This window comes from Polypterus senegalus, chromosome 7 (genome assembly GCF_016835505.1).
Source record: "Polypterus senegalus isolate Bchr_013 chromosome 7, ASM1683550v1, whole genome shotgun sequence".
Lineage (NCBI taxonomy): Eukaryota > Metazoa > Chordata > Cladistia > Polypteriformes > Polypteridae > Polypterus > Polypterus senegalus.
In genome coordinates, this window is record NC_053160.1 from 101,381,627 (window position 1) to 101,401,065 (window position 19,439).

Sequence of the window (19,439 nt, forward strand, 5' to 3'; positions counted from 1 at the left end):
ATAATTACTTATTTGGGCTAAAATATAAGCATCCAAGTGATACTAAACGAAGAGCCATTCGGGAGCCGTAAGAGCCGGCTCTTTAAAGGGAGCCGGTCCAAAAGAGCCGAAGCTTTGAAAAGAGCCGGAGTTCCCATCACTACCTCAGCCGCACTCGTGGAGAGGCAACAGAGTGAAGCTGCAGATCTCAATACATCTGACGTATGAAAGAGGCAATGCTGGATTTGTCATCAATCCCCGCCCATTCAATCGCAATCGCCAATTAGTGGCCTGGATCAGAACACACTGTGGCTTTGATTGACAAACGTGAACAGCGCCTCTCTTACGTAAGTACTGTATTTTAAAAAATGTACTCAAAAATTGTAAGACAATTAACAATGGAGAAATATATATCCAGGATTGTGTTTTTTTCATGGATGCTTAAAATTAAGAATATCGACAAGCAAAATAAAGTATGAAGAAAACTTGTAGCCAACTGGACAAGCGAAAACGGGTGGTGTCGGCGTATGGAGTGCGGAAGAGCACACTCAGCTGCACTTCACGTTATTATCTCATTCTGCGTTAAACGGTTGAACAACGCATTACGTATCTCTTTATTCAATTTCAAGCAATAATCTGCATTGTTGTGATCAAGTAACCCCTCTGGTTTTTTGAAACTCGCTAGCAGAAATAAAAAATACATTTTAAATTGTACTGCGAGAAAGTCAAACAGTTGTTCTCAAACCATTACGGGACAGCTGGATGTACCCTTACAATATGCGAGTTTCTTGTCCCACAGATGCGAGTTGGCGTTTTATAGACAAATTCGCATATGCGTTAAACCCATGCCTACATTTTGAGGTCATTTTGCCTAAACCGCACCCGTCTCCGCATTTGTGTATAATATATCTAATACTTTCCGCGATGCTGTGTCTTTAATCAAAATTAACAGAGTAAACAAATACGACGGCAAATTAAAAACGAATCTTAAGCATTTATTGTAGTGATGATGTAAAAGACCCTCGCTTTGAACTGAACACAAGTTGGGAAGCCATTTAAAATACTTTCTTTTCGTTACACTCCCAATACTACACACCTCTTATCAGTGACATCTACTGGCCAGGAAGAGCATCGAGCCTTTCTCACGGTTCAAGATTAAAGGTCGTCAATCCATCGTTATGAAATCTAAAGCTCGAGGCTAGTCTCCAGTTAACATAAACCTGCACTTTTTTGGGATGACGGCCGGAAACCCCATACAAACCTGGCGATAACGTGCGATCAAGGGTGCAGAATATCAAACCAGAAGGTATGAAACAAGCACTACAATATTTGAGCTGTCAAACAATAATTCATTTTGTCAAGAAAATTTAAGCTTGTAGAGTTTGTATCAAATTTTTGATTATGACATGAGTACAGTGTTTGACCCTCCCACTTGGGCCCACTGCTTGGATACAGTTCACAACATTCTGCACAATTTACGATGAGATGGCTCCAGTGATACAGTAATTGAATTGAAGGGGATCATAAATTGATGACTGTGTGTATATATATATATATATATATATAAATTAGTATAAGTGTACAGTGAATCACAAAATGAATATATAATCAACACAAAGAAAATTGAAAAAAAAAATAATGGCATAGTTATAACCTGAAACCAGACCTTTTAACAAAATACTACTGGAGCAAGTACAACCTAAATTTGAATGGATTATTAAACGGTAAGTTGAAAAGAAGGCAATAAGACAACGAGGCCAGTGCATTAATTCTCAAATTGGTATGGCATATGAGACACATATTTGTCAAAGTAAAATTAAATGATTGAAACAACTGTATACTTTCAGTGTACTGCTAATGACTGACTTAACTGAAATAAGCATCTTTTAAACGGGATACATATAAAACTTGTGTTAAAACTCAGCAAATGCCATTCTCAGTTGTGATAGCTACCAAAGTATGCTGTATAGGACTGCCTGCATGAGCGAGAAAGGGATGAAACAACTGGGAAAAGTTCAAAGTGCTCACTAAGTGATGTGTCAATCTTTAAGCTGCTTTTTTTGCTGGCATATCTGATAGATCCACCTCTTTGGACAGTTTAGCAGTACTGTATATAGATCTACTGCTTTTGTGGTTGGTAGAATCGTGGTGGGCCTTGGGATTAGCTGGCAGGCTAAAAAAGTTCTCTGTAGGAGCTACTTTGCTTAAAAACTGATGCTGTGAATTACTTGGGTGGTTAAATTAGCAAAGATCCTGCAAACTGGAATAACGGATAGAGATAATCATTACACTTCTGTTTCATAGAATTTTGTCATTATACTAGGGCAGTAAGCACTGTAATCAACCTGGCACACGAACAAGATAAATACAGAGGTGCTGGAGAATTACTTTGGTTTTCGACATACTGTAGATTTGATCTTCTTACAGAAACATGACATGGAAAAAAGAGAGAGAACATCATTTTTACCTTCACTATTTTTCTTTAATATTTAACCAGGACTACCATAAACCCTTCTTCCGCCCACTCCCCTGCACCAATGTCGGTATGTATATTTCAAGGAAATTAATACCAGTACCACATACTGTCATATGGCAAGGTGTTGTGAATTGTGTAATTTGAAACCTTTAAATAAAATTTTATTTCTCAAAAGTCATTTCTCGGATCTGCTGCTTGCAATGAGTCTTGCTGTGCTTTTGGATATACACGAATATCTACTCTGTCTTTGATATCTCTGTCTTTCAAAACTATTATCACTGACAATTCGTCACATGTTGGTTTATTATATATGCGAGTGTGATCTTTTGGATTAATATAGGAATCCAAGAAAACTTTTTTGTAAATTTTTTCAGATAAATTTTGTGTAAAGTGCGATGCTTTTGAATGTGTGGATTTGTATCCATTATTGGTTGTAGAATTTCTAATATGGCCGATCGTTTAACGCTTTCGATTCTTTATTGTATTGCATCTCTGTGATCATGAATATAAACCTGACCCAATTGTGGTTTCTTTGAAATTAAACTTGTAGTAGCTTTAATTGTTGCCGGACCACAGATTATCATAGGGTATGGTCCTGAATCGTGTAAATCTACATTTTGAGCACTGAATGATGCGAATGAGAACAGATTATTGTAGATGCGGATATTTTGCCTGTAGTGTTTTTGGATTTCACTTTCACCAAATAACAAATCTTTTATTTCTCGCAGATATGCCTCTTCATTGGGAAGAAACACTACTTTTCCCTGAAGGCAACATGAATTGGAGAGTATACAAGTCTCCGACTTAAACTTTAAAGCCAAACAATATCTACATACTTCTGTAATATCATCTATGTCCATTCATTTCAATCTCTTTTCGTTGTTCTGTTATTTCACCAAGTAATAATTTCCTTCAGTTTTTTCAGAGTTTAGAATTTTAGTACATTCATAATCTCTTACTTGCTCTGCATGTTTATCACGCCAACATTTTTGGACTTCGATGTTCTACTTTGTCTTCTACTCTTTGTATTTTATTTCCACCACCACTTGAGCCTGTTAGGCTTTCAGTTCCACTTGGTCTGGGCTGATTATAACTTTCCTTATTTTCTGAATTTGCACTTAGATTATTATTGTTCATTTTTGAATTCTTTTCTGTCCAACATTTTTTGGCCTCTTTTCGATGCGCTGCCCTGTCTTCTTCGCTTAGTCGTTGACGTTTCATCTGGAACATTTAAAATTATTGTCTAGAAAAGAACAACATCGAAGGAAACAAATACATTGTATGTCTTGTATTAAAATGAGGAAAACATAAACATTTATTAGAGCTGAGAACATAGCAACTGTGTCTGACAATAGCTTTCTTAAGAATGAGAGGTGAGTGGACCGTGGATGTGGTTAAATCTCCTGGCACAAAGTCTTGTCTCGTGGAACTTGAAACTATCTCTCTGAAAAAGTCTCATCTCATCCAAGGTTTTTTTTATATAATATATATACACACTACTGCGGTGGGTTGGCACCCTGCCCAGGATTGGTTCCTGCCTTGTGCCCTGTGTTGGCTGGGATTGGCTCCAGCAGACCCCCGTGACCCTGTGTTCGGATTCAGCGGGTTGGAAAATGGATGGATGGATTTACACACTAGCCTGAAACAGTACAGTGAGAAGGGGCCCGCCCAGCTCCCTACTCCTGATGTTACGCTTCCTCCTCCCCTTGGCCCACAGCCTCTGTCTCGCATTAGTGTAAATATACCGCTCCTGCAAGTGAACTTTTATGATTCTTAGTGCGATGAGCGAAGTCGCAAAATCAACTAAAATGTTCAAGTAAATTATAGAAAAAACCTGATCTAAATCTGTTAAGTAGTTCTCTCTTTCGCTAGCTAAGTGAGGTACAAGCTTCAAGGCTGTTGCATATACTGTATAATATATATCTCTATATATATAAAAAACAATGTCTGTATGTCTGTCTGCTTTTCACAAGATACCTGTGCAGTGGACTTGCAGTAGACCGAGGGGATAGGGGCAGGGCTCTCCTCACTCATATGCGAGCCTCGGGGCGTTACTTACCTGTTTATATAAAACAGTCAAACGCAGAGACAGACAATACACACAACATAAGCTCAAAAATAGGCAGAGAAAATATTAAAAGAAATGGTTCAAAAAAACATGTCATTTGAGCTCTTTCTTTGAGGCATAGCCATTCATATTCAATATGTAGCATTGCTTATAATGGCACTCAGTTTTGTTTTCACTCTCTCCTTTGCTACTACCACCCAGGGGTTAAGAGTGTGTCCTATAACTGAGCTATGTGTATAGCAGGGGTGCCCACACTTTTTTGGCTTGCAAGCTACTTTTCAAATGACCAGCGGCCTCATGTATAACGCCGTGCGTAGAATTCGCACTATAACATAGCGTAAGCACAAAAACCGAAATGTGCCTACGCATAGAAAAATCCAGATGCAGGAATCTGTGCGTACTCCAACTTCCACGTTCTTCCGCTACATAAATCCCGATCAGCGTGAAAAGTAACGCTTGTGCACGCGCTTTATGTAACGCCCCAACTCCTCCCAGAATTACGCCTCTTTGAATATGCAAATCAATATAAATTGCCCTTAAGCTCAGCCTTCTGTGAAAAGACAATGGGAAAAGCACGGGGGAAAATATAAGAATTTCAACGAATACCAAGTGGAGGCAAAGAAAAAACATACTATTTGTTTAATTAAACTGTGGTATAATCAACAAAAAGAAGTTGATCGAGTGACATAGCGTGTTGGAGAAACTTGAAAGCTCACATTCACAAAATCGCGCTGTGCCGGAAATGAAAAAGATGTTGCCACATATCAAAGTCTCAGTGAAAAGGTGAGTTGTAGCACACCGTATGAGTGTCATATGAAAGCTTATTAGGGCACAGAGAAAAAAAGGCACACAGTGGGGAAAAAGCACGAAATGTCAACTTCAATCTCGACATTTCCACTTTAATCACTTAGTTTATTTTGTCATTAAAGTAGAACATCATAAACTTCATCTTAAAATCGTTTAATTAACCAGTTTCTCAAATCACATCGTAATTAAAGTAGCACGTTAAATGCTTTGTTTTGTATTTGATCTTCTATGTGCTCTATGTGTGTGAATCACTGTGTGCTTCTTAAACCGGCTCTCTTCCTCCAACTGGACACAGAATCCATGACATCTGTGATATTACAGCTCTCTGAATAACTAAAATACTGAGATGTATACGTGATATTTTCATGATGATAGGAGTTAAAGCATGTTATTAAACATGGGTTTCACTGTGCAGTGATTGTGTGCGACCTTTGATGAAATAATTTATTGCAGCAGTACTCAGGGGAGGCTCAGAGAAAGAATCGGTGGTCCCTTCGTCCGCGAATGTCAATATGGTATCTTATGCACGGTGGATGGCCACGTCAGTTGCGGACACTGCATAGCTGCTTCATGCTCATGACACAAGCATTTAACTTTTGCCAAAATTTGTCGCTGCGTTAGCTGTGTTGTTATTTTCTCTTTCTGTTTTATATTTAATATATATTGGCGTGGCCGCCCCTGCAGTCCTTGTTTTTATTTCTCCAAGTAACCGATCGCCACACAATCAGCTCTGTAATAGATATTAAGCCATCTGTAAGCTTAGAGCGCAGATTCTTCAAAACGTTTAAGGAACATTGAAATATCTTCGTAGTGCATGTTTAATTATTCTGTCCTTCATGCCAGTCTCAGTGAAAAATATGTATTATTTAAATGAAGTTAAAGTTTTATCTGTATAATACAGTATAATAAACATATTTTGCTGCATTTCATCTTAAAAATGATATTGTCATCATATGTAAATACGCGCTTTATAAAGTGGCGCAGGTTGTGTAATATTATAACTGTAGTGCAAGTTTACAGTGAAGTGATTGTACTTATAAGTACAAACAGTTCTACAAGGAGCAATTGATTGAGTGCGTTTATAGTTCTTGGGATGAAACTGTTTCGAACCACGAGGTCCGTACAGGAAAGGCTCTTAAACATTTTGCCGTGGCTGAGGTAGCGTGTGCTTGATGCTGTATCCCGATAATTCTCTTTCTGATCAGCTGCTGTGATTCCCACTTAGATACAGTGATATAAATACTCCGAGTGGTGCAGTGAGAGGAATATGGAAAAAGATGATCCACTGTGGCAACTCCTAATGGGAGCAGCTGAAAGAAGAAGAAGGTGCAGTAAGAGTAACAACGCTAAAACAGTTATGGTATTTGGAATATTATGGCTATTCCCTGGACCATTATATTGTTACAAGTTATTTACAATCAGATGCATTACACTAATAAACAATATGCGGTAAGTTTCAGTGTATTTATAAAGCCACGTCAGGAAAAGAAAGGATAACCACACAGGAACAGTAGCACTGCTTTGACGCTGGGTGCCGCCAGTCTGCAAAACCGAGCGGAGAACTTGCGTACGAAAAGGTATGAGGTACCGTGGAAAAGTGCCTGGCTTTACGCCAAGTGTAGGTTTTATACATCACAATTTAAACGTGGAAAAGTTCTTGCGCAACATTTCTGTGTGTACGCATCGTTTATACAGGCCCAAGGTAAAAATGATCTACCTACAGTTAGGTCCATAAATATTTGGACAGAGACAACTTTTTTCTAATTTTGGTTCTACCACAATGAATTTTAAATGAAACAACTCAGATGCAGTTTAAGTGCAGACTTTCAGCTTTAATTCAGTGGGTTGAACAAAAAGATTGCATAAAAATGTGAGGGAACTAAAGTATTTTTTTAACACAATTCCTTTATTTCAGGGGCTCAAAAATAAATGGACAAATTAAATAACTGGAAATAAAATGTTAATTTCAAATACTTTCTTGAAAACCCTTTGCTGGCAATGACAGCCTGAAGTCTTGAACTCATGGACATCACCAGATGCTGGGTTTCCTCCTTTTTAATGCTCTGCCTGGCCTTTACTGCAGTGGCTTTTAGTTGCTGTTTCTTTGTAGGCCTTTCTGTCTGAAGTTTAGTCTTCAACAAGTGAAATGCATGCTCAATTGGGTTAAGATCAGGTGACTGACTTGGCCATTCAAGAATTTTCCACTTCTTTGCTTTAATAAACTCCTGGGTTGCTTTGGCTGTATGTTTTGGGTCATTGTCCATCAGTATCATGAAACGCCGCCCAATCAATTTGACTGCATTTAGCTGCATTTGAGCAGACAGTATGTCTCTGAACACCTCAGAATTCATTTGGCTGCTTCAGTCCTGTGTCATATCATCAATAAACACTAATGTCCCAGTGCCACTGGCAGCCATGCACGCCCAAGCCATCACACTGCCTCCACCGTGTTTTACAGATGATGTGGTATGCTTTGGATAATGAGCTGTTCCACGCCTTCTCCATACTTTTTTCTTGTCATCATTCTGGTAGAGATTGATCTTGGTTTCATCTGTCCAAAGAATGTTTTTCCAGAACTGTGCTGGCTTTTTTATATGTTCTTTAGCAAAGTCCACTCTAGCCTTTCTGTTCTTGAGGCTTATGAGTGGCTTGCACCTTGCAGTGCACCCTCTGTATTTACTTTCATGCAGTTTTCTCTTTATGGTAGACTTGGATATCGTCGCCTACCCCTGGAGAGTGTTGTTCACTTGGTTGGCTGTTGTGAAGGGGTTTCTCTTCACCATGGAAATGATTCTGCGATCATCCACCACTGTTGTCTTCCGTGGACGTCCAGGGGCCTCATGTATAAACAGTGCGTACGCACAGAAATGTTGCGTAAGAACTTTTCCACCTCGCGGTTCAGAAACCGTTTCATCCCAAGAACTATAAACACACTCAATCAATTGCTCCTTGTAGAACTGTTTGTACTTATAAGTACAATCACCCCGCTGTAAACTTGCACTACAGTTATAATATCACACAACCTGAGCCACTTTATAAAGCGCGTATTTACATATGATGACGATATCATTTTTAAGGTGAAATGCAGCAAAATATGTTTATTATATTATACAGATAAAACTTTAACTTCATTTAAATAATCTATATTCTTCACTGGGAGTGTCGTGAAGTATAGAATAATTAAACATGTACTATGAAGATATTTCAATGTTCCTTAAACGTTTTGAAGAATCGACGCTCTAAGCTTACAGATGGCTTAACTTCTATTACAGAGCTGATTGTGTGGCGATTGGGTATTTGGGGAAAGAAAAGCAAGGACTGCAGTGGCGGCTACGTCAATATATATTGAATATAAAACAGAAAGAGAAATAACAACACAGCTAAAAACGCAGCGACAAATTTCGGCAAAAGTTAAATGCTTATGTCATTAGCACGAGGCGGCTATGCAGTGTCTACAACGGACGTGGCCATCCACCGTGCATAAGCTACCGTACAGACATTGGCGGGCGAAGGAGCCACCGATTTTTCCTCTGCCCAGGGTCACCACAAGCCTAGAGCCGCCCATGAGTACTGCTGCAATAAATTATTTCATCGAAGGTCGCACACAATCACTGTGATGTGTTTATTTCCGGCACTGTGCGATTTTGTGAATGTTAGCTTTTAAGTTTCTCCAACACGCTATGTCACTCGTTCAACTTCCTTTTGTTGATTATACCACGGTTTATTTGAACAAATAGTATGTTTTTCCTTTGCTTCCACTTGGTATTCGCTGAAATTCTTATATTTTCCCCCGTGCTTTTCCCATTGTCTTTTCACAGAAGGCTGAGCTTAAGGGCGATTTATATTCATTTGCATATTCAAAGAGGCGTAATTCTGGGAGGAGTTGGGGCGTTACATAAAGCGCGTGCACGAGCGTTACTTTTCACGCTGATCGGGATTTATGTAGCGGAAGAACAAGGAAGTTGGAGAACGCACAGATTCCTACATCTGGATTTTTCTATGCGTAAGCACATTTAGGCTTTTGTGCTTACGCCATGTTATAGTACGAATTCTACGCACAGCGTTATACATGAGGCCTCAGGTCTTTTTGCGTTGCTGAGTTCACTAGTGCTTGCTTCTTTCTCAGGATGTACCAAACTGTAGATTTTGCCTCTCGTAATATTGTAGCAATTTTTCGGATGGGCTTTTTCTGTTTTTGCAGATTAAGGATGGCTTCTTTCACCTGCATGGAGAGCTCCTTTGACCGCATGTTGTCTGTTCACAGCAAAATCTTCCACATGCAAGCACCACACCTCAAATCAATTCCAGGCCTTTTATCTGCTTAATAGATATTGACATAACAATGGACTTGCCCACACCTGCCCATGAAATATACTTTGAGTCAATTGTCCAATTACTTTTGAGCCTCTGAAATGAAGGTATTGTCTTAAAAAATGCTTTAATTGCCTCACTTTTTTATGCAATCGTTTTGTTCAACCCACTGAATTAAAGATGAAAGTCTACAATTTAACTGCATCTGAGTTGTTTAATTTAAAATTCATTGTGGTAATGTACAGAACCAAAATTAGAAAAAAGTTGTCTGTGTCCAAATATTTATGGACCTAACTGTACATTAGAAATCTATACTAATAAAAGGCAAAGCCCTCACTGACTGACTGACTGACTGACTGACTGAATCACTGACTTATCACCAATTCTCCAAGTTCCCGTGTGGGTAGAAGGCTGAAATTTGGCAGGCTCATTCCTTACAGCTTACTTACAAAAGTTGGGCAGGTTTCATTTCGAAATTCTACGCATAATGGTTATAACTGGAAGGTATTTTTCTCCATTTACTGTAATGGAGTTGAGCTCGAAAGCCGTGGGGGGCGGAGTTTAGTGTGACATCATCACGCCTCCACGTAATCACTTGAACTGACTGTCAGCGCGTGCGTGAAAACCAGGAAGACCTCCAAAAGCGCTGAAGAAAACATGCATTATATAATTGAGAAGGCAGCGAAACAATAAGAAGCGAGCGAGTGACATATACTACCATATTCATGAGTGCTGCTACTTCGGAAAGAAAGCAAGGTGTAAACCTAAAGTTTAAATTAAGTTCATAGACAGGCTGCCCCTGGCGTTTGTCATGCCCACGGGTAATGCGGGATACAAGTTTAATGAGAGGGCCGGGATATAAATGAGAGTTTTGATCACTTTGTAACTAAGTTAAAATTGCAGGTGAAGGGCTGTGCTTATGCAAATTCCGAGACTGTGTTTGTGGGGATTGACAGTTAAAGGCGGTGGGAGTCACGTCATCAGCTCCCCTCCAATTCACCTCATTTCGCTCTGAGCTGAGCTCCGCGGCTAACGCCATCTTCCGAAGCAACTTTGTCACACTGCCACCAAATACTCAGAGAAAAATCCACAAGTTAATACACACGCTGTCTCTACAGTTTCTCCACACTGAATCCTCCAGGCACTACTTACAAAAGGTTACATTGACAATCGTGTTACGTTATTTTTAAAATCTTTCCTTTTCTTAGCACAAGCACAGCTGAGAAGATTCGATGCATGTGCTCCATAACGCGTTAAAAAATAATGCATTTAATCACACTTTGCATTACAAGCAAAGGGGAACTTATGTCAATGCTTGATTTCCTGGTACACCGATTACATTGATCAGCACATCCCGATTCATTTTACCCTCGCACCACCTTGGTTTGAGAAGAAGTATGAAAAAATATGAGGTTAACACAGAAAAACAGATCACCAATTGAAGCTTTATGAATAATCGATTTGCCATCAATAATTGTTTTGGTAAAGCCATCCTCCTTCCATTTTATAATTTTTATGCCACTAGCCATGATTAAATGAACGGTAAAAAAGTAAGAGCGAAGCGAGGGTGACTTATTTAGGCAGGCATATATATGACAGCAACACTCATGACAATATCAATCATGTTACGTTATTATTAAAATGTTTCCTTTTCTTTTCATTACTTCTTTAACACACTACTTCTCGCTGGTAGCGGTATTTTATATATATATATATATATATATATATATATATATATATATATATATATATATATATATATATATATATATATATACTGTGTGCACAATTATTAGGCAAGTGAGTATTTTGACCATATCATCATTTTTAATGCGTATATTCCAACTCCAAGCTGTATTAACTTGAATGCTTATTGGATTTAAGCACGTCAGGTGATGTGTATTTGTGTAATGAGGGAGGGTGTGGCCTAAGGAGATCAACACCCTATATCAAGGTGTGCAGAATTATTAGGCAGCTAGTTTTCCTCAGGCAAAATGGGCCAAAAAGAGATTTAACTGACTCTGAAAAGTCAAAAATTGTAAAAAGTCTTTCAGAGGGATGCAGCACTTTTGGAATTGCTAAGATATTGGTGTGTGATCACAGAACCATCAAACATTTTGTTGCAAATAGTCAACAGGGTCAAGAAACGTGTTGAGAACAAAAGACAAATTAGCTGCCAAAGATTTGAGAAGAATCAAGCGTGAAGCTACCAGGAACCCATTATCCTCCAGTACTTTCATATTCCAGAGCTGCAACCTACCTGGAGTGCCCAGAAGTACAAGGTGTTCAGTGCTCAAAGACATGGCCAAGGTAAGGAGGGCTGAAACCCAACCACCACTGAACAAGAAACATAAGTTGAAGCGTCAAAACTGGGCCAAGAAATATCTGAAGACAGATTTTTTCAAAGGTTTTATGGACCGATGAGATGAGAGTGACTCTTGATGGACCAGATGGATGGACCTGTGGATCAGTAATGGGCACAGAGCTCCACTCCAACGTGGAGGTGGGGTACTGGTATGAGCTGGTATTTTTAAAGATGAGCTAGTTGGACCTTTTGCATTGAAGATGAACTCAAAATCAACTCCCAAACCTACTGCCAGTTTTTGAAGACACTTTCTTCAAACAGTGATACAGGAAAAAGACCATGATTTTTATGCAGGCCAATGCTCCATCACTTGCATCGAAGTTCTCCACTGCGTGGCCAGCCAGTAAAGGCCTTAAAGATGAAGGAATAATGACATGGCCCCTTCCTCATCTGACCTAAACCCTATCGAGAACTTGTGGGCACTTCTTAAGCGCTAGATTTACGGGGAGAAAAACAATACACCTCTCTGAAGAGTGTCTGGGAGGCTGTAGTCACTGCTCCACAAAAAGCTGATCGTCAACAGATCAAGAAACTGACAGACTCCATGAATGGAAAGGCTTATGACTGTTATTGGAAAGAAGGGTGGCTATATTGGTCATTGATTGATTGATTGATTTTTTTTGAAATGTCAGAGATGTTTATTTGTAAATTTTGAGGTGTTTGTTTATTATTCTCACTATAACAGATGAAAATAAACAAGTGAGATGGGAAAATTTTCATTTTTCCTTTAGTTGCATAATAAATCTGCACACTAATAGTTGCCTAATAATTGTGCACATATGTATTCCCCTGATGATGTTCACACTCACATTTCCGTTGTGAAACATTCAGGTTTCAGGTTTATTAACATTTTGGATTGACTGATAGCACTGTGTTTGTTCCATATTAAAATTAATCCTCAAAAATACAACTTGCCTAATAATTGTGCACACAGTGTATATATGAATGACCTCCAAAGATCGCTGAGACTTTTGATATTGTGAACGTGTCTGCAAAAACTGGGGTCTCCTGCCCAGCAAAAGTCGAGCAGCCGGCGCGCGCATAGCTGTGCCGGTCTTTGAGACGCTGACTGCGCTTCTGCCTTAAGTCAAAGTGAGCAATAGCCCAGACAAGTGCAAACACGGGACCCCTTTTCTACACCGCGGCAAACTAATATTAAGGCGATTCGCACTTTCTTTTGCACATATACGATTATGAGGTCGTCAGCTCAGATTATGAAGACACGTACACGAGTGGAGGACTAACAGTTAATGGCAGGGACGTCTCACCAGTCTACTTAAGACCCACCGCGACTGTCCCCAAAAGGCGATCATATCGTCAGCGAACACATCTCTCTATACTATATAAAATAAAAAGGCAACTTTCCTTTCTTTACACCTTTTTTCCTTTTATCCCAAACCAAAGCCTTTCTCTCTTAACACTGCAGAGGACACAAAACTAATTTTCTTTAATTGCTGGTAATGCCGGTAAGGCACATTACCAGAGGCAGAAATGACGTTCACATAGAAAATGTAATTTCTGTACCACAGCCGTCGTGTAGCGCCTTTCAAAAGGGATCTACTACGAGAGATGATCCATATACATTTTAGCTGCTGTTAGTACTACTTACCTGTTGTGTTACACAGTCTTTAAAATGTAGTTTACCCGCAACCACTCCAGTAGTGCTCAATGTACCTGTACTTCTTAAAACGTTAATGTTTTACTGTTTAATAACTTATAGACTATATTTTATTATTTTTCCCTTGCACTCAGTGACCAAAGCTATACACACACACACACATACATACATACATACATACACACACACATATATATAATTTGTGTGTGTGTATGTATGTATGTGTGTGTATATATGATGTAGATAGGTATGTGTATATATATATATATATGTGTATGTGTATATATATATATATATATATATATATATAATATATATATATATATGTGTGTGTATATGTAGATATGTATATAAATATGAAGATATGTATGTGTATATATATATATGTATATATATATATATATGTAGACTCAAACCCATTATGACAGCAGCAATCCAAGCTGTGAGAAAACAGTAAAAAGAAGGCGTGTCAGACGTCGTGGTACATTTTCTGATGCAGCTAGACGAAAACAACTTCATGATGCTGCCGCCAAATACACAATACAATTACTTTGACAATCATGTTACATTATTTTTAAAATGTTTCCTTTTCTTTTCATAACTTCTTTAACACGACATCGCTGTGAAGCGGGTATTTTGCTATATATCATTATATATCACAGCGACACTCATAACAGTGACAAAACAATTAGATTGACAATCATGTTACGTTATTTTCAAAATGTTTCCTTTTGTTTCTCTTTCCTTCTTTAACACACTACTTCTCCGCTGCCAAGCGCGGGTATTTTGCTATATATATATAGATATATTTATATATATAGATATATATACTGTATATATATATATATATATATATATATATATATATATATATATATATATATATATATAGCTATGAGAACAACACTCATATCAATGACAAAACAATTACATTAACAATCATGTTACGTTATTTTTAAAATTTTTCCTTTTCTTTTTCATATCTTCTTTAACACACTTCTCCGCTGCAAAGCGCGGGTATTCTGCTAGTGCTTATATATACTGAGTATCAGAGGTGGGTAGTAACGAGTTACATTTACTCTGTTACATTTACTTGAGTAACTTTTTAAAAAAAATTGTACTGTAATTGGAACAGTGCTTCGGTGTGTCTGCCTTTGCTTTTGAATTCAGCCGAGTGAAAAATGACGGCTGTCTGATTAACTGCAATTTTAGTTCCCTCTCCTTTCTCTTTCTCAGATCGCTTTTCGGAAGGAAGTCAGTTTGGTAGTTTTTATGAACAGCTCGAAAGTGCCTTTCCATGTTTTCCTTCTTAGGAATAGCAATGATAGATTGACAGATCAGTTAAACGCACTTCGATTGTGACATTGTGTGAGAAAAAAATCCTTTTCCGATTCCACATCCAGCCCATAACCAACAAATTTTTTTTAAATCCCTTCTTTAGTCGATATAAATTGGAAGGCTAACTAGATCACTTAGATCAGGGGTGTTGAACTCCGAGCCTGGTGGGCCACAGTGACTGCTGGTTTTCTTTCTGACCCTTTTCCTAATCAGTGACAAGTTTTCACTGCTAATTAACTTCTTTTTCCCCTCATTTTAATAGTTCTGTTTTTAAGGATTCTGTTTTCTCTATTGATTAATTTCTTCATTAAATGTCAGCCAAACAGAAGTGAGACGTGAAATGAGCCAACAGATGAGCAGATAAACTGGGGATGCAAACTCCAACCAGTTTCACTCCAATCACTTTCTTAATGAGAAGCCGATTCTAGCTGTTAATTAAACTCGTTATTTAATTCCATGGCTTGTTGCTGTTCTCATTCTGCCACAGTACTGTCAAAAAATTTTGGAGACCTGAGAGATCAGCCTTACTGAGACCTTCACTTTTCTTTATTTTCAGATATTGTGTGATGGGCACAGGTGAACTGGTCATGTAGCGGCTTGTTTTGTGTCTCACTAATAATTGGCTGCTAATTAAGGAAAAAAAAAAAACAACAAAGTGGTCCGAGCCAACTTAATTAAAATTAAGGCAAAAGAAGTTAATTAGCAGCAAAAACTAATGAAGAAAATGGTTAGAATGAAAACCTGCAGCCACTGTGGCCCTCCAGGACCAGAGTTCGACACCTGTGACTTAGATAGCAGGAATTTTGCAGTAGTTTGTGCATTTGATAGTGCATGCGGGATGACCAGTGTGCTAGAAGAAAAGAGATCTCAGACTGGCGCCCCGTATGTCAATCAAGTGGCAAATGCCATAGGGAGGATATATAGACTAACGTTTAAAAAACTTTTTTTTGAATGCAACGTGATCTACCTGCACTACCTTTCCAATCTTTCTTCTTCTGTCTTTTTAATTCATTGGAGAATGACAGACAAATAGCAGAAATTAAATGCAAAAAGAATAAAAACATCTCAACATGAAGACCTACAGAGTGGGTTAGGTCACATTAAACATGGAAAAGTTTTACTAGTGGACAGATTGAGGAACTGGGAGAATTCTGCAATTTTAAGCAGGCTTCAGTGGCACTTATCTACTTTACCACATTATTATCATGAACAAACATTAAACAACATATTTGTACAGTAGTAACCTTTTCCATGTATCCATTTTTGGAACTTATCTATTAATAATAAGTATTGTAGGATGACAATGACAATATGGGTTAAAACAGACCAAGAAGTCAGGTTGGCTGTTGATGGCCATGGTCCTAGTCACACAGTTAGTTATTTAGGCTGAGTCATTGTTGAGGATGTACAGCAGTTGATTCAACACTGTGACTTTACATTCTGAAAGGGAACCTATAAGAATGGGAGAGCACTGAAACTCACACAGAAACACGACTGCTGGGATGTGACGAGTTGATAATTGTAAAATAGGGAAGTGTTTCCAACCTCATTGCCACTTCTCATATTTAAAATTTTGTCATCTTTTTAAACCTGTCTGTCATGATATTTTCTGCCTTGCTCCTCTGCACCTTCTTCTTCAACCTTTTACTGGAATTTGACATTCTTGAAAAATTCAATAACAAAAAATACATTTTGGTATTAAACAGTTTATTTCTCATTAAGTGTGGAACACATGAAATTGCTTTAATCCTAATATTTTCTTGCTTTCTCCAATAGGTTTAATTTTAACTTCATTTTGATTTTAATGCATTGTTAAATTTGTTTTTGTAGTTTAGATTTCAGTATTTGTGTTTCCTAATTTACTTTTCAGCTTTTCTTTTTTGTATTTGTGTATTTGCATGTTTCGTTTTGGTTTTATATATTTTAATCTGTATAATTTGTGCTTGCATTTGATCATTTGCTTTTCCATGTTTGTTTCCATTTATTTTGTGTTTTTTGTTTTGATGTTGTGCTTATCTTTTTGTTTTTTATGTTTTGATTTCTTTCGCATATTGGTCTTTGGGACCACCATAGCTACTCCTGAAGCCAAGACTACCAAGATATCCAAAATTGGATTAAGCAGGTTGAGTAAAATGGGTGAATTTTTACTCTAGATAAAAAATGTGGAAAGTGAAGAAATATGCATAATAAAAATATTTAAAACAAGATTCAGGAGCAAGACTAATGACAAGTAAAAACAGGTACAACAGAGAATCCAAAGATTTTAACTTCCAGCATGGAATAGCACATTTTATTAAAAGGATCACAATTTTGATGTACTCAAGTTCACTACCAGCAGAATAGTAATCAGACTGAGTGGTTTCAAACCCAGTTAGGCTATTTATAAATCCTCCACATGTAAAAATCTGCATTGGGTGTAACTCTTCATTTTGGGTTATTTTTCTTGAAATTGTGCCCAATTTTATAGAATAACATATCTATTTGCATTCCCTTGTCCCTTTAGCCGATAAAACATCATCTCTTTTTCTTTCCAGCCTTATGATAGTGAAATATCATGAAATATCCCCTTCATTTAAAGTTGAAAATCTGTTAGTTTCACAGGTAGATACAGTTCATTCAACTAATGACTTTGCAATTGCAGCTACTGCTACCCAGTTATTGACAAAATTGGGCATTGCAGTAGACATCAACTAAACATCTGATATGAGAAAATTACAACGCAGAAAGTATTCACAGTAACTCTACTGTACTTCTGTAGACCACATAAACATGTGGGAAAAATATATAAACATTTTTAAAAATAGAAAAAGCTATTTTTTTAGGAATAATGGTAAAATAATCCCAAAGTAAAGCAATATGAAGTTTAAAGCCTGCGGCATAATTTGTAAGTAATTGTTTCTTATTTGAGAGCAACATTTATAATAAACCATTAAATAACTATATGTATGCATTTGGTAACATATTTTTTAAAGGATTGGTCCTTTTTGAGCAAAATGTGTTGTATTTCACCATGTCATTTGTAATGGTATTGCTTGGTTTTAGTGGTGTCATGTCTTTCTGATAAGAAAACAAATATTAAAGGTTATTTACGTGCTGGAGAAGAAAGACTGTAAGAGACATGACTTTTTTGATGACACAATGCTACGCTGGCCATAATGTGGGGTCTTTTATCTTCTTTCCCTTTCAGCATGATAGTAACTTTTAACCTTTTTTCTTTGCAGAAACAACTCTTCACTGTCTGTTATGTTGTTTCAACTGAAAGAAAAAAAATGCAACGTGCATAGCCAAATGGGCTCTTGTCATTAATTTTTTTTTCTACAGTTCACCATATTTATTTAAAGAAATCCATTTCCTCAGACTTTAGTCATTAAGGAAACATGCTCTCAAAATTTTAGTATCTAGCCATGCCCACCCATGCAAAAAATCAGAGTGATATTCACCTCAGTATGAATAAGATAACCAAAGATTGACCTTAGCAAACAGTATGACATATTCCACATATCAATTATCCAGTTGTATGCTTACAACATGCAAAATGCATGCATTTATTTGCTAAAATACTATTAAATAAATGCTAAAGGAAAATTTGGCACTGGACATAAACTGTAAACACTATTTGCATGAGTTGAACTTTTGAATTGAAGATGAGACCAATGACCAATTGACCATTGACTAATGAATAAATGTATTCATCTGTCTTGGCTTGCACTTTGGGTGGCTGTGTTCTCATTGTGGTGTACTCATCTGGTCAGCATGTGTCTGAGAGTTACAGGATTATTCTTGTTGAGTTTGCAGTTCATCTGCACAAGTAGAGGAGGCTAAAAATTAAAATATATTTTGAACTTTGATACCTTAATACTTTTATATCACAATCTTGTTCATTTGTTCATACTTTAATATGTACTTAATTTAAAAATAAATGTAGGTGTTTGATTTACCATTGTTTTGTTTCTGACACCACAATATATTGAACAAAAAGAACTCCATGCACCATAATAGCATTTCATTTCTTTTGTGTTTTTTCTTGTCTGTCTTATTTTCAGAGTACAATAACAATGCCGAAAAAAAAGGATATGAATAGCCTGCTAAGGCTTTGTTTAAACAGTATAGCTGCCAACATGAAAGAGCTTTGGGCTAAAGATTATGTGCAGAACTATCTGGAGGAATACAACTTTCTGTATATTATGGGCCCTTTTGACCAGCTCAGTAAGTCAGTTTGGTTGTTCCTTCTCAGTGTCTCCCAGGTTTGTCTGGACTAGTCACACCAGAGAAATTTTTAAAAACATGTAGCTTTAGTGTAACAAATCACACTCCCAAATAAAACAAGCGAAAGCTGTCTTATAAAGAAATTATCATTGAAGTATTTAGGGGAGTCTCTGGATAGCAAAGCTTACTCTTACCAACTCTTGTTTATCCATCTAAAAGCCTCAAGTCTAATGTGCCATGAAAATCTTTGTTTTATTTAAATGAAAACATA

The 19,439-nt window shown here is 37.4% G+C and overlaps 1 protein-coding gene across 4 annotated transcripts in view; it reads left to right on the forward strand.

Moving 5' to 3' along the window:
* Positions 1-228: 228 nt before the first annotated feature.
* si:ch211-214j8.12 (uncharacterized protein LOC100000539 homolog) overlaps positions 229-19,439 on the forward strand; it is a 32,324-nt gene continuing 13,113 nt past the window's right edge. Inside the window, exons 1-3 of one of the 4 annotated variants that reach the window (XM_039759105.1) lie at positions 265-326; positions 2,477-2,522; positions 19,006-19,168. In XM_039759105.1, coding sequence (XP_039615039.1) covers positions 2,517-2,522; positions 19,006-19,168 — 169 coding nt within the window. In that variant the 5' untranslated portion in view covers positions 265-326; positions 2,477-2,516. The other 3 variants (XM_039759106.1, XM_039759107.1, XM_039759108.1) reach the window with 3 other exon arrangements.